Raw genomic sequence first — 16,882 nt, forward strand, 5'->3', positions numbered from 1 at the left:
TTTTTTTATGACCCGTATATGCATTGTGATTTGGATACGAATATCTTCTAAACGGTTAAAGCAATCAATTTGATGCCAAGGAATTTTGTGTCAAGTAGAAAGTATCGTGACAACCAGTAATGTTGATTGTGCCTTTTACAGCTTAATATGCCCACAAAAACTCTACAAAGTTTCGGTTCAATTATCATCAAGCCGTTTTTTTTTTTACCTTTTCGATCGAATTTCTGTAAAAAAATTAATGGATCACGATTTTGACTTTAAACAAAAAAAAAAAAATGTAGTAGGTATGCTCAAAATTATTGAAAAAAGCTTCCGAAAAAAAGTTTGTTCGAAGTCGTACCGATAAATCGAAAAACTATAATAATGAAAATTGATTTCGCAGGTCCAAAATAGGGGAAACCAGTCAACGGTGCAGACGTCTCAAATTTCGACAGTGATTGTACCAATGTCATATCAGATTTTTTTTTCAAAATACTACTCCAAAAATTTTGAAAATTTGTTTGAGTCCAGATTACCCTGAGAAGCTGTTTTTGTCTTTTGCTAAACAAATTTTATGTGTTTCATTTTTAAACTTTGGTTATTAATTAAATCTACCGAGTTTGTTTGAATAAATCTAAGCAAAATGCACAAAATGTGCGAAAAAAAGTTCATATTTGCAATTTTCAATAAAAAACATTTATTTTTTTTAATGCATATAATACTCAATATCACAAAAAAAAGTTTAATGCATAAAAGTACTGATATAGTCTAAGAGCCAACGACATAATGAATCAAGTCAAGGGAGTAAAGCACGAATCGTGAAGTCTGGCAGCGTTTTGGTGTGACCAACATGGGTTAAATTCGACTCAAAGTGTAAAAAAATGAAAAAAGTCAACCTGGTTGGGTAATTTTATAAATTTCCTAACCGAAAGTAATTTGCATAGTATTTTTTTTTTGATGAAATTTGTCACACAATATTCCCAAAAGTGTCAGCTCAAGTCAGGCCAAATTTCTTTGACAAACACCCCGGTAGACAACTTTCAATGTCAAAATTTCGAAATTTTCGAAAAAAACCCTGTTTCTGTTTCTTGTTTAAGAAAACCAGTCATGTGAAAAATGTTGTGATGCTTATCCAGAGAAAGGTCTTGATGTTTAGAATAAGAATACATTTGTCTGGCAGCCTTTTAGTGTGACCAACATGGGTTTAATTCGATCCTACCCGTGAAATAAATTGAACAAATTGCTTTCGGTTAGGAAGTAAATTTACAAAATTCTTCAAACGAGTTGATTTTTTTCTGTTTTTCACGCCTCACAACATTCTTTAGATGACTTGATTCATTATGTCGTTGGCTCTCTTGGCTAATAAGGCAATATAACAAAAATAAAACTTGTTTCAAAAAATGCGATACAATTTTTTCATTTTTTACCGACTTCCAAAAAGGAGGAGGTATTCAATTCGTCTGTATTTTTTTTTTTTTTTTTGTTTTATGTTTGTTACCGCATAACTTTGGACTGAGTGAACCAATTTTTTTTATTTATTTATTTATTTATTTATTCATTAATTTTTAATGGTAACAATAATAAAAAAAATAATTTACTATAAGAGGTTTGTGTATAGCTTTCATACTTGCAGGGCAGCTACTTGTGTAATCAATTTATATTGAAGGTTTTAAATGAACAACAACAACTTGTGTGTGTTACCTACCACCAAGTTCATGGGTTGGAGTAATATTTTACTACTTGAATTTTTCTATCGTTATTTGTGCAAACAGTAAATTTAAGATATTTTTTTTTTTTAAACAACTATCGCTTTTTGAATAATTGCTATGCGTTTGACTGACTTCGAGAAAAAAGTACTGCAGATCGTAAACAACACGAAATTATTTTTAGTTTTGAAAGTACCAGCTTTTAAAATTTTTTTTTCCATTAATAACACTGGTCTGCAAAATTTAACTTTTTTTTCTCCTTCAAATAATTTTTTGATATTATGAAAGATTAGACTTTCCTGAATTTAAATCTGGTTTCAGAAAAATTCTATCAGTTACCATTTTTGTAAAAATGATTTTTGAAAAATGTGGGTAGTTTCTAAAAAATCACCCTTTTAGATTCATTTGATCTTGTATAAAATTAAAACTATTTGTCGCATTGAGCTCAAATTTGGAGGACTTATTTCTCATAATATGAAATATAGATTGACACTAAATATGTCCTTCTACATACTAAATACTGATTTACAAAAAAAACAGAAATATCGAAATCCTTCACTTTTTAGTAAATCCTACATGAACAAAAACACCTTAATTAAGGAAATTGTAAAATATCAACGCCCATTATATCTAAAAAGTCAAATATGTAAAAAAACCATAATAAAATACATTAAAGAAAATTTTTACGTGTTTTGTAATTTTATTACTACTTTTCTATTTAGAAATATCTTATTTGTAATAAACCTATCAATAAACTGCCTTGTAAAACTTCAGATTTGTTTCTCCTAGAAACAAAAGTATACTTTTCTAATAGTTTTTGATGTGCTGAGTTAGAATCCGAAGTCAAAATTTTCACGTCAGAATTTTGAGATACTATTCGCATTAATGTCTCACAAAATCAAGAGCTGACCGAAATTTTTTTAAGTTCGGATTCAAAATCAGCACACTAAAGTCCATTAGAAAAGTATAATTTTGTTTTAGGGAGAAAGATATATTAATTTTTAGAGATCAGTTTCTTTATGGTAAACCCACTAAACTTACTTAAATTAAGATATCTCGGAGAAGAAAAGTGATATTGAGAAGATTGAAACTGAATTTGAAAGAAAAATATAAGTTGTTTTATAAACCGTTACAATTTTTATTGAAAAAGATAACATTAAGCCAAAATATTTCTTCAAAAACAGCAAAAAAATAGGTTTTTGACATTTTCTAACGGGAATATCTAATAAACGTGACATGCTAGGTCAATTCTGACTTCGGAGTCGGAATCAGCCTACGAAAATCCTTTGTAATGATCTGCTAAGGTTTCATCACAACTTGCAAAATACAAACATATTTTTTTTTTGGCATTTATAATTCTAAACAACACGTTATCATTTATCACATATTATAACACTGTAATTGTCACTATGAATGTTAAATGTGCTAAATGAAATAGTTTTAACGTTTATTTTTATGTTTCATTTAATATCAAGCAACTATAGTTTGCGACACACGCAATTTCATGTCAATGTCGAACATGAACCTTTTTTTTCTAGAACCTTTTTCTATGGAAAAATAAAATTAGAATTTATTGTTACATTGAATTTGTCAAGTCATTTCCACCCTCTCTGGACAACAAAAACCAATCTTAACATCAACAGAAGCCATTCAAAAAATAAAATATAATTTTGTTTTATCGAAAATATTCCTCTCCATTAATTCGCCCTAGACAAAACACTATCAAGGTCATTCACGCCACTTTTAGCCAGAAATCTGTTTGTTTTGTTATTTTTGTTTTCTATTATTATTCCAAAAAAAAAAAACTTTTTTCCAACCATCTGGATAAGTTCTCATAATGTTTTTATTTTTATATATAGATTGAGGGCAATAATTTATTGACAGCAGAATAGTGTTGCCAATAATTCAAAATGAAATTAATTTTATTTTTCATTCTACATTTTTGATGTTCCTGCGATGTTTTCTTTAAAAAAAATTCAGAGTTTTTTGTCTTCGAAACTAAAATGATTGAAATTTATAGCAAACACTCGACACATTTGCGAAGAAAAGTAGTAAAATGTTTAAATTTTTTTTGTAATATGGCAACATTACACTCATTTTTACTCTTAAAGTTAAAAATAAACAAAATACCATTAAATTTTCTATCCAGGAAATAAATTCGACTCGGGTCGACGACCGAAACAAGTGGTTGTAAAGAGACAGATGCAAAATACAATTATTATACAATTGCGAAGTTAAAAACCATTGTTTTCAATGGATTTAGCAAATATAATATTATATTTAAATCATTTTGTGTTAACTTAAAACATTTTTTTTTTTTGACAGATGATAAGAAAAAATTGTTTACTCTTAAAACTTACCACGAGCAAATAGTATGACGATAATATTGAAATAGTTAGATAAGCCACACGTGAAAAAAAACCGAGATAGTAATAAAATCAAAGTTAAAAAGCAAAATACAAACAAATTGTTTGATAAGTTTCATGTACATATTTATGTTTATGTACTTGCTTGGTGTATGCATGTTTATGTAATAAAAAAGATATTATCCTATTTATCAAAGTATATAACTAGAAAAAATGTATAATTTTGTTATCATTTTATTCAAATATGCCCTTCATTTGATAAGATTTGAGATTATGACATAAAAATAAAACCTCACAAAAGCTTTGTGACAGAACCACGTTTTAAGTCAGTGCTTCTTCTGATGTTCACCTCAGACTAAATGTCTCCTTTGTGGATTATATTTTTTGTTTTTTAATTTTTAATTCAATTTTCTTTTCATTATTTGCTAATGTTCTGTTCGTTGAGAACTTTCCCTTTGACAGCTTTTGACCGCTAACATGGCACTTTTTTTTTTGTTACACAAGTATTATGAGACAGAAAAAAAAATATATAAAAATAATAAATCAAATCAATAATAGCAAAAAAGGGAAGGTGAATCGTTTATTATTCGAGGTTTAAATATGACAGGTTATAGATACTTTTGTATTATAATGTCGTGATCATTTTGGGTGACTGAATGTTAATATTAATCGATCTTTATAATTGAACAATTTGGAGCAATTGTACATTTAGAGCTCAAAATTATAATGTAATTATTTATAAATATTTTGAGTTATCAAAAAAATTTTCTTAAAACTGTTTAATGATTTTTTCTTTAATTTGTCAAGAATATTAGTTTAAAAGTTGTTAATCGAATATTTGAAGGTCAAATAATTCTCTTTCGAACAAATTATGGCAACATTTCACCTTGGAAAATTTGTTTTAAAATAATCAAAAGTTGAAACTAATGGTTTTTTTTTTATAAATTATACTATTGAATGATGAGTGCTAAAATTGATTTGTTAAAAAATTAAATCCCAATTGTATCATAAATGTAAATTTATAGAAATAAATAAAACCAGATAATTTAAAGTGAAAAACTAACCCCGTCGTCCCACTGTACTTATGGTGCACACTTTGAAAACCCCTGAGCTACAGAAATAACCTCTAAGTTCATACCTTGCCCCCATCTATAGCATCATTGAAGTATCACGAAACGTTTTCAAAAATATCCTGTAGAGCAAGAAGAATTAATTTACATATTTTTGAAAAATTTATTTTGCAAAAAAAAAAAAGAAACATTTTTTAAATATCCAAAAAATGTCTTCAATCGGTTAAGTTATACTTAGGTATATGAGAAAAATAGAAAAAAAGAAACATAATTTTATTGTTTAGCAAAGTGAAAAAAAAAAATGTTTCTCTGTACGAGAATATCTAGGTAGAGCCATTTGGGGTAAGATTGCGCAGTGGGTAAGAGCGCGCACTGCTTATTTCTCGAGTTGTGTCCAAAAAAAATTAAAACGAAAAATGAGGAAATCAGCGCTTAGTAAGGCGTCAATAAGTAAAGATCTTGGCGAGTGTGTTCCCAGCTCCATTTTATTTTAAAAGAGGTTTGAAAAAACCCGGATAAAAACAAAAAAAAAATAAATTGCACGACTGGGGTCGCACGTACTTGCTCTTATGCTTAAAGTAACTATAATGTTAAAGCTTTTTATTCAAGAAATTTAAAATTCGATATTTTGAAGAAATTTCATAAGTAGTATAAAAAAATTAAATCTGTTTTTATAATTAATAAAACTCCGTTTTAAAATATCTTAAAAAAAAAAAAACAAATATGCCATTTTATTTCTCGTATAAAAAGGTATTTTTAGAAAAAAAATTTTGAAAATTGTAGAGCCGTTTTTTAAAAAAATAATTTTTTATATATAAAATTTTTTTAACATTTTTCAAAAAAAAAGTTGGTATGCCATTTTGAAGAAATAATTAATTTACACATAAAAACTAAATTTCAAAATTTTTCATTGATCCGTTTTCAAAAAATTGATTTTTCAAAAAAAAATTTTGAAATATTTTTTAAAAAACCAAAAATGCGTTTTTTGAAAATTTTCTAAAATTTTAATATTATCTTTACTTACACACTTTTGTATAAGAATTTTCATTTAAATCGGGTTAATTTTGTACGAGATATTCAGAAACGAAAAAAACCGTTCTATGACAAATACCGTTAATAACGGTACAAAAAATATTTTTTTTATTTAAAAAGTTGGCCCTTATGTGTAGTATTACACACAAAAATTTTAATCAAAATCGTTAGAGCCGTTTTTGAAAAAAATTAACTTTTCTATTTCCGTTATATGGCAGGTACCGTTAGTTTTGGTCATAAAAAAAAAATTTCAATTTACCCTCTAGGGAATCACCAAAAACTGCTAACTACCAAGTTTGAAGAAAATCACTTCACTCGTTTAGGCTGCAGCTCCAGATAGAGACAGACGGACAGACAGACAGACAGACAGACAGACAGAATTGCCGGACCCACTTTTTTGGCATTCTCCATCATCGTAATGTCATGTAAAATTGTAATCTCGAGTTTGATTTTTTTTACGAATCCTAAACTTGCCCTTTAGTACCTATATCGCAAGTAAAAAGTTGTGCTGGAAAAGTGTGTGGCGTCGGCGGCGTGGCAGCATTAGATACCGAGAGTAGCATATATTTTTAAATAGTGCATATATATATTTGATTTTAGTCAAAAATTTGTTAAACTTTGTTTTATTTTATTATAAATTTGATAAATAAAAAAAAAAAGTACCTTTTTGGTTAAAATCGCGCAGTCCTTTTGTGGGTAAGAGCGCGCACTTCTTCCCATATTAAACTTTTCGTTTTTTTAATCTGATTTACAGTACAGAGAATTTTTAAACTTGAATCTTCAGAAACGAAGGTTATTATTCATGAATTCCAAAAAAGAAAGGCTCTGATTTAGTTAGAAACAATTTTTTTTCTGTTTTCTTGTTCCCAAAATATAGGTTTATCAAATGTAAGAAACTTTATGCTGATATCTCTTACAGAATCTTCACAATTTTGCCTTAAAGTGGAAAGTGCGCGCACTTACCCCAACCGACTCTACATGCAAAATTTGATCAAAATTGTTGAGGGGCATTTTTAAAAACGTTTTTCAGAAAAAAACAAACTTTTCTATAATTTTTTCATGTGACCTTAATTTATGCCAAGCTTAGTTTGTATCAATATCAATTTTTTATCATAACAGTCAAACATTTTAAATCAAAGCAACATACTTGCAGATTTTTCGAATTCTCCGAAGATTCTATAACCATATAATAAAATATCCAACCTCAGCCTACCAAATACATTTATTGAGAACATTTAAAGTCAAGTATTTAGTCCTTGAAATATTTGTTAAAGGCCTTAAAATCACAAGTATTTTGGTTATGTAAATACAATTTTCAAGTAGGTACCCTTTGGGATATGTAGGTAATGTACCTATGTCATAATGATGTAAGAATTTTACTAAACGCTTCATGATAAACGACTCACTTCTTAAAAAAATCAAATCAAAATAATGGTAAGGGCTTCATACACATAGCGTAATCATATACCGGCAACAAGTATAAGTAAATCGTTGATATAATTTAGAATTTGTTTTTGTTTTCATTATTTGTCTTATCATGCCCACCAACGATATAACTTATTTTTTTGCCTCTATTTATACAATAATGACTTCATTGTGAGTCAGAAGAGTACCTACAACAACACACAAGGGATAACACATTAGCAGAAAGAAAAGCATGAATTTCATGGTTTCAATATCGAGATGCTATTTTATGGTGACGTTGCCTGGCGCAAGTAAATTAAACAGATGGGGTTGTTTTGACATTTTTTCTTTTATATTTTTTTTTATTAATTGAAATTAATTTGGTTTCATTAACAAGGCTTTGTTCTCTGGGAAAAGTTTATTGTTGTTATATATTTTTTTTTTTGTTTATTTATTTTTGTGAAAGCCTTAAAAGAAGACTTTAATTGCGGAAAAGAATTCAATCCAAAAAGCCTTTAAAAATATGTTTTTTTTTATTAAAAAAAAAAAAACAAAAATGTAACTGAACGTTGTTGATTGGGTCTTTTATTCAAAACATTCCACGACTGAAAAAAAATTTCCCAGTTTTGAGACAAAAAATTAAAAATAAAGAATTTGTTTTTAATTTTCAAACATTGTTTTTTTTTATTTTTTTCCTGTTCCAGAGCAGATACAATTTTTGACAACTTTAATTCAAAATTATTTTTAAACGTTCAAATTTAGCTCAGCACTTAAAACAATTGGCACGTGGCTTTAATAAATTTATGTTTGCTATCGAGTTAAATTTTAATATTTCTATTATTGACTTAAATAAAAATGTGCGATTACTTTATATCATTCAATTTGTATAGCAAAAATTGTTTAACTTATTTTCAGATAGAATGTTTGTTTTGTCTGCTGATCGTGGGGTGTTTTATAGAGTAAGGGTATGATGCAATTATTTAGTAATTAACTTTTCAATTTATTTTTAATTTGTATACACAAACACAAACTAAAGCAAAAACGCGACAATACAAAGCGATATACTATACATACATACTTTGTACATCAATTTCAAAACAAACACAAATGTTTTCTATTAAAAAAAAAATGGCGTAGTTGATTTGTGGACAAGATAAAAAAAGATCATTTGATTTATTTAAAAAAAACTCAAACAAATAACTCAAATAGTAAATATTCAAAAATGTTTCAATAGATTGAAATTAAGGGAATTTGATATTTTCACGGAATTTCATAAGTGGTGCAAAAAAAAATAAAATCTGTTTTAATAAATAATTAAATACCGTTTTAAATGATCTTTTACAAAAAACTAAGTATGCCATTTTATTTCTAGTATAAAAAGGAATTTTTAGAAATTTTATTTCGAAAATCGTTAGACCCGTTTTTTAAAAAAATAATTTTTTTTTAAATATAAAAATTTTCTAACATTTTTCAAAAAAAAAAGTTGATATGCCATTTTGAATAACTAATTAATTTACACAATAAAACGGGATTTCAAAATTTTTCACCAACCCGTTTCCAAAAAATTGATTTTTCAAAAAAAAATGTTTGAAATATTTTTTAAAAATCCAAAAATTTGTTTTTTGAAAAATTTAAATTTTTTTAAAATAATGATTGTTTTAACGTTTCTGTATTAAAAATTTGGTCGAAATCTGTTTTGTCGTTTATGAGAAATTCATAAATCAAAAATAACCGTTCTATGACAGGTACCGTTAATAACGGTACATAAAATATTTTTTTTATTTTCGAAGGAGGCTCTTATCTGTAATACTAAGCAGAAAAATTTTAATCAAAATCGTTAGAGCCGTTTTTGAAATAAATCATTTTTTCTGTTTCCGTTATATGACAGGTACCGTTAGTTTTGGTCCTAAAAAAAAAAATTCCAATTTCTCCTCTAGGGAATCACCCAAAACTGTTAACTACCAAGTTTGAAGAAAATCGCTTCATTAGTTTAGGCTGTAGCTCGAGGTTTTTACAGACAGACAGACAGACAGACAGAATTGCCGGACCCACTTTTTTGGCATTCTCCATCATCGTAATGTCATGTAAAATTGTTATCTCGAGTTCGATTTTTTTTACGAATCCTAAACTTGCCCTATAGTACCTATATCGCAAGTAAAAATGCAGATTATAAGTTGTATGAGGCTTTAATGAGCAATTTATCAATAAAAATTCTATATATTTTTTAAAAAGGTCTGAAAGATTGCAGAACTATATTTTATAAAAAAACTAACTTTGAGTAAAACTTGGATTTACGAAAAGACACCAAATTTACGAAAAAAAACACTTCCAAATCATGTTGTGATAATAACACTACCCTGCGATAAAATTGAAACCTCGTTGTGATTATTTTTTGAAAGTTGTAAAAACTATTGAGCCCGAGATCAGATTTTTAAATTTTTACTCTGATTTTGTGAAATTATGGAATTTTTTTTTTTACAAAAGCAGTTTTTTTCTTGTATTCTAACCGAACTTCGCAGTTGTTTTCATTCAAATATGTATTTGAACGGAAGAACCGTTACTATTAGTTGAGAAAATTTTTTTTCAACCATTTAATGGATTTTCAAAAATCCGTTTTTGGGAAATGATATTCTATATTTTGTTGGCCCTTAAAATTACAGACCAGCTTTGAGAGTCTCAGAAAATAGCTTTATGCTTAGTTTATTGGTATTTTAATTTTTAAAGTCTTAATAATATTATGATTTTTCGAACTAACTCGAAATGTTGGTATTTGAATTATATTTTTTTTAATGCAGAAAATTTTGTAGGTATCTGAAATAACATTTTTTTAATGCAAAATATTTTTGGTTGCAATTTGCAATTAAATTAAAATTAAACATATAATAATTTTTAACATTTCACATGCATTTTTTTTAAATTGATATTTATACAATCCAATTTTGTAAATAATACCTATGTATGAATAAAATAACATGAACATGAATATTTATTGAAAATTTTATGTTTAAAATGATTGGTTTTTGTAATTTTATTACTTATTTTTCTTATAGCAGGTAATATTTACGATAATCCACTTCTGATTCTTAAATTTGTAAGAATCTCAGCACAATAATTTTTTTCTTAAATAAATCAATTCCGTTCCAAGATTTCAGAACTATTGTCCAAAAAAAGAACCTATCTATCAAAAAAAAAATAAAAAAAAAACCCTCAATTGATTTTATGTGCACCATCATAAACATTTTTATAGATCTTGTATCCCCTCACTAAAGACTTCTTCTTAAACATCTGCTTTGGGAGTATACAACAAAAAAAATCATCTTCCTCCTGTTTTCCTTCTATAATTCTACCATTACAATTTTCCCAAACAATAGATTTTCTTTTATACAAATGGTTGATGTACCTACATTTTGTTATTGTTTTCATTAAAGTTTTATTTTTTTCTGGGGCTCAGAGCTCAGAGGCTATCCTTTATTCAAGATCATTAATTTTTCACTGTGCACGCGACCACTGCCTGATCTTAAAATAAAAGTAGGTACCTCGAAAGAACCAAAACAGAAAAAAAAGAACACGGACAAAAAAAGACTAAAAACTAAAAAAAAAAAATAAAAAAAAAGGTAAATAAAACAAAGATCAAAGTTTGTTTGCTACTTACATTAACAAGACTGACACCAAATGTGGCAACCCATCCCCATCCGCCATCGGGGGCGACTTTTCTCGTTGCTTTGTTCATTTTCTATTTCAATGATTTTTTTTTGCTTTATTTATTTTTATTTTTTTGGTTTTTTAAATTCAAAACGCACAAATCGGTGGGTGGATTGAAGTATATAGAAAACAACACGCACTTTACTTCCGTCACTCACAGTTCAAACAAACCAAACAAAAGAGAAGAATCAATTTAAACAAAATTGACACTTTGGCAACTCTAGGAGAATTATTTTGGCACAAGTGCACTTGTTTTTTTTTGTTTCAAAAAATTATTGGCAATAAAAATTGGTGTGGAGTTTGTTGAGTTGTTAACGGTTTTTTTTTTTTTTAATTAAAAAAAATTATAGGGTAACTAACCGAGAAGGATAAATAAAATCAGTATATTGCATGAATTGATAGTGTAAGTCATGCAAAAGGACAACGACCCGAATTGTGTGAGTTTCTTTTTTCTTTTGATGTAGAAAATCTCTACATGATTGCAACAGAGCAGGAAAAACAAAAAAAAAAACAAAAAAAAAACGCCAGACACAGAGAAAACTGTCACACTCGCTTTAAAGGTACAAATATTGGCCACGACCACGACTTGGCAAAAAGGCAAACACAGGCGACTTCTGACGAAATTGACAAGAGACAAAACTCTGCTGACTAACTTGATTCGCAAGAATACGGGAATAAGAACAAAGAAAAACAATATTCACGTGCGATTTTACTTCTCGTTGTTGTTATTATTTCCATTTAGGGTAAAATATAAAAGATAAAAATCTACTTCGAGCTTTTCTGGATTTTTTTTTGCAAAAAAATTTTTAATTTTTTGGAAATTATTTAAAAAATTAAATTAAAAAAAAAAAATTATAAAAAAAAATTAAATCACTTAATTTGATACGAAATTTATTTTCACAACTGTGCCATTCCGTGGCTCGCTCCAACCAGTTGCTCACTGCACAGCTCATCGATAACTGAAAATTGGAAATTGCTTGCGGTGTGGATGGTGAAGTGAAGTTCATTTCAACAGCTGAGCGCCCGCGACGAGCTAACAGGCAGCCAGCTAGCCTGTTTGTTGTTTTAGTTTGGCCAGAGTTTTTCTCTGACTTTTTTCTTTTTTTTTTTTTTTGTTCTTTTTGTACATCACACCCCCGTAGGGTAAACTAATAATTATCAGTAATTGACAGCAAAGAATGTGTTTGGTATTGAAAGAAAACAAATAAAATTTGATGAAATTTTTTTGTTTTTTTTTTTTTTCTTTTTATGAAATTAGTTTTGCGTGTTATAGAATGTGAAATAATAAGTTGGGACAAAATATTTGCAGATATAATTGAAAATCAATATGAATGGTAATTTTTATCTCTTTTGTGTTAGAGTTTAACGATTGAATTGAATTTTTAATTTATTTTGCGACACTTTAATATGGATTTCTTCTGAGATGTTTAGTTGCGAATTAAGTGGTAGTAACTGGTAAGTGGCAAGAGGTATTATGCAAGTAGGAAGTTTTAATTGGAAAGTGCCAAGTGATAAGTGATAAATGATAAGTGACACATTAAAAGTGATATGGTACAAGTGTGGATAACACTGGTTTACAAAATTAAACTTTTTTTTTTGTTGCCGAAACAAAAATATACTTTTCTGAAGGTTTTCGGTGTGCTGCATTCAAATCCGAAGTCAAAAAAAATTAATCAGCTCCCGTTTTTGAAATATTACCGTTAGCAAATGCAGCACTTCGGACCTTATTCTTTTATATAAGGAAAATTGTTTGAGCATATTTAGTAACTATTTACCACCTTATTAAATCTGTTTAAAACTTTCCGTATGGTATTTTTATAAATTTCATAACGTCATTATCGTCTTTATGATATATGAAGCCAAACCCACTTACTTCAGTTTAAGATATCTCGGGCAATACAAAAGATATTGAAAAGATTTAAACAGGTATCGAAAGATGGAAAACAGTTCTTATAGAAACCGTTACTATATATATGCTCAAACAATTTTCCTTATACAAAAGAATAATATCCGAAGAACTCAAAAAAACGTTTTTTTTTGCATTTTCTAACGGTAATATCTCAAAAACGGGAGCTGATTAGTTGTTTTTGACTTCGGATTCGAGTTCAGCACACCGAAAACCTTCAGAAAAGTATATTTTTGTTTCGGCAACAAAACCCTTGTAAACCATTGTAATTAATAGATTATAGATAGAGGCCAGGTTGCAAGTAGAAAATGATAAGTTGCAAGTGATAAGTTTAAAATCACACGTGACAATAATTGACAAACAAATGATAAATATGATTATTGTTATGTAATAAGTGATAAATTTTTAATGATACAATAATAACTTCTAACTCGCATGATAGTCATTTAAGACGATCCAAGGTGACCTTTTTTATCAATCTAGCATTCAAAGTATACAATAACCAAAGCAGGCTTTAAAAAGGTAAAGAAATTAAATATTTTATGTCCAAATTTGCCATATACTTGCGGAATTTTGGTATAAAAAAAAGAACATTTGAAGGTACCTTTATTATAAAAGAGCATATCGTCGGCTTAGAGTGTAAACCTGCTAACTCCTTTTTTACACTCGTGACAAAATTGTTAAAAAATAAAATATTTGTAAATGTTTGAATTAATTCAAGCCAGCATAAAGTTATTCCTTAGATTTCATACTATTGAATGTAAAAGAATTGATAAGATTTGAAAGCTTTTCGTATTTTTAATCATCTTTTGAAATCATTTTTATGTGGAGTTAGCAGGTGTGAGTTAGCAGGTTTATACTCTAAGCCGACGATATGAGGGGTGATTATACAAAAATTTGTATTAAGTGTCCCATTTTTCAAAGATTTCCGCATTTTTTTTTTTTTAATAAACATTTTATTCTCCACTTTCTGCAGCTTAAGTTCGTTTTTCTCAAAGTCAACATTTTTGAGAAAAACGAATTTGAAGTTGCAGAATGTGCATTGTGCAAGTTTATGGGATATGAAATATTTTTTAGTAGAATATCAGAAAATGCTGCTAATAACACAATCTGCAAAACAAGTGAGATTTTGCAAAAGATTTTTCTCTTCGTGTTATTTTTATTTTCAATTTTTTATTTATAAAAATTATGTAAATTTTTGACATTTTTCATTATGGTAAGATCCAATAGAATAAAACAATACCTATGGAACATTTTAGTTTAAAATGATTGGTTTTGGTCATTTTTATTAATCACATTTCTTTTAGCAGGTAAGATTTACGATAAATCCACTCTATATTCTTAAAATTAGAAGAATCTTAACATAAACATTTATTTGATAATTTTAATTTTGCGTGAATTAATATTTCTAAGACTAATCAATCCAACCAATTAACTCAATCAATTTTATCAATTGACTGAATTTTCACAAATTTATCGTAGTAACAAATTTTCAACACCAGCTTATAACGACGGAAATGTGTTTCAAAAATGTTAGTTTTATTCTTTTTATAACTTTTTGTGAGCAAAAATAATAGTCCTCATAGCTTTACTTTACATTTTGTGTACTAAAATTCTAGTTTCCTAAAATGTTTTAATGCTGCATAATGTTTTTGTCTGAAATTGGAACAAAATTTTGCCATTGGGTGAGATACTTAAAACCCAAAAAAAATTGCCATTTCGACTAAGTAAAACTGTTTTCCATTCGAGCAAGTTTAGAGAGGCTTTGATATTCAAAATGGACTTTAATGCTTTACATTTCTTAATTACATGTGAATAATATTCCAATATGAGCTTTTATTATTTTTTTTCACTCTCAAGGTCTTTTCACTTATCTTGTATAGGTCAACTTGTGTAGGGTATGGTACAATTAGATTTTATACCAACCTCAAACACAACTGATTGTTTTTTTTTGTCTTTCATTCCATAAACTTGATAAAACCAAAACTCAGACTCTCTTTGTGTTTGCTGTGTTAAATTGAGTGAGTGAAATGGTAGGAGTTGAATGGCGGCAGTGTTGCTGTTGCTGATAAAGAGCACTCGATTATAATTTATTGTGTATGTCGATTGTGATATGGTAAGTAGTACTATAGTTCGTTTGTTAAAAAAAAAAAAAAATTATGAAAAAGATTTGTTCATTCATAATTTCAAATAAAAAAAAATTTAAATAATCGAAGATACTTATGTATCTAAAAAAAAAAAAAATCCACTGAATTAATTATTCTTTTCAGTTTAAGTGTTAATAATAATAATTATTTTTTTTGATGACTTGGCTTTTTCTCCATTTATTTAAATGAATTAATTAGTAGAACACTTATTTACAAGATTTTGTAAAACCTTCTGTGTATGCATATGCACTCAGTAAATTCCAAACTAAATTAACCCTCTACTGCATGAATTAATATTAGCGGACGAAAAAATCAAAAAATGCTTTACATGGGTTCTTTGGGTTGTTTCAAAACGGTTTACATTTAAAAAATTTGTTTAAATTAATTTGTTTAAAAAATTTGTTTATAAGCCAAATTTGGCTTCGTATGCATTAAGGGGTAAGAAATTTTACTAATTTTATTTATTCAGATTATGTAAAGAATAAAATTAAAAAAATCAAAAGATAAATATTCATCATTTAAAAACAAAATAAAGTAAAATAAATACATTGCATTACAAAAGGTTAAGAATTAATTCAAATTTGACTCATTTTAAGCCATGGAACCGAGAAAAGCAATTTCTTTTTTCCGTTATATATATTTTTTCTGGTTCACATTCTTTCCACTGTCAAAGTAAGTCTTGCTCCAACATTTTCACCCATTCCCAGATCTTAAAAAAACTAAAAAGTAATAAAATGATTGAAAAATATTATAGGTAAGCCTCCCTCCCCCTAAATTTTGTGTGGTTACGCCCCTGGAAATATGGTTAACGTAAAAAAAATGTCTCTTAAAGTGAAGGGGCTCCATTTCTGAAGCTTCCAAGCAAAAAAAAATGTAAAGGAGCAAAATTTTCCAACAAAAAAATTTAACAAATTGTGTAGATTTAAAACCCCTTAATGCATACGAAGCCAAATATGGCTTCCGTACTTTTTGCCCTCCCAAGACCAGGCCAATAATTTTTTTTCAATAAAAATTGGTTCATAGCGTACATAATAAGACAATCGATCAAAAATAAATTTTTAATTCCACTTTTCTTTCCAAACAAACGCAGTAATTAACACTTAAAGTATGAATATATTCTACACTTTCGATTTCAATGCACACGACTGATCGACTCACCTGTGATCATAAAATACACCTTTATTTTGTGTCGGACACACGAAAAAACTATCCTTTTGGGTTCTCAGAAACACAAAGAAGAGGATTGGATTGAATCTTTATAACAGAGATACCCAAAAGAGATGAGAAACTTCTGACGTCATACGGGTTTGCCTACAAGCTGCTTTAGACATTTTTGGATAAGTATGCGTGAAAAAATATACATTTTTGGCTAAGTATGCGTGAAAAATTATACATTTTTGCTTAGGTGTGCGTAAAAACACCGTGGCTACACTATGTGTGTTTTTCACATTTATTCACGAATACAAAAGAGATTACAACAACACGAAATAAACAAATGGGTTTTGGGGGGTAAAACGTACGAAAGTTTCCCATCTCCTTTGGGTATCTCTGCTTTATAATTTTTTTGTGA

General features: G+C 28.0%; 1 protein-coding gene across 1 annotated transcript in view; it reads right to left on the reverse strand.

Moving 5' to 3' along the window:
* The window catches only part of LOC129908645 (uncharacterized), a 52,497-nt gene extending 40,277 nt beyond the window's left edge, over positions 1-12,220 (reverse strand). Inside the window, exon 1 of the mRNA XM_055985297.1 lies at positions 11,210-12,220. Within this exon, the coding sequence (XP_055841272.1) occupies positions 11,210-11,287 (78 nt within the window). The 5' untranslated portion in view covers positions 11,288-12,220. The remainder of the gene's footprint in view (positions 1-11,209) is intronic.
* Between the last annotated feature and the right edge of the window lie 4,662 nt (positions 12,221-16,882).

Source organism: Episyrphus balteatus, chromosome 2 (assembly GCF_945859705.1).
Source record: "Episyrphus balteatus chromosome 2, idEpiBalt1.1, whole genome shotgun sequence".
Taxonomy (NCBI): Eukaryota; Metazoa; Arthropoda; class Insecta; order Diptera; family Syrphidae; genus Episyrphus; species Episyrphus balteatus.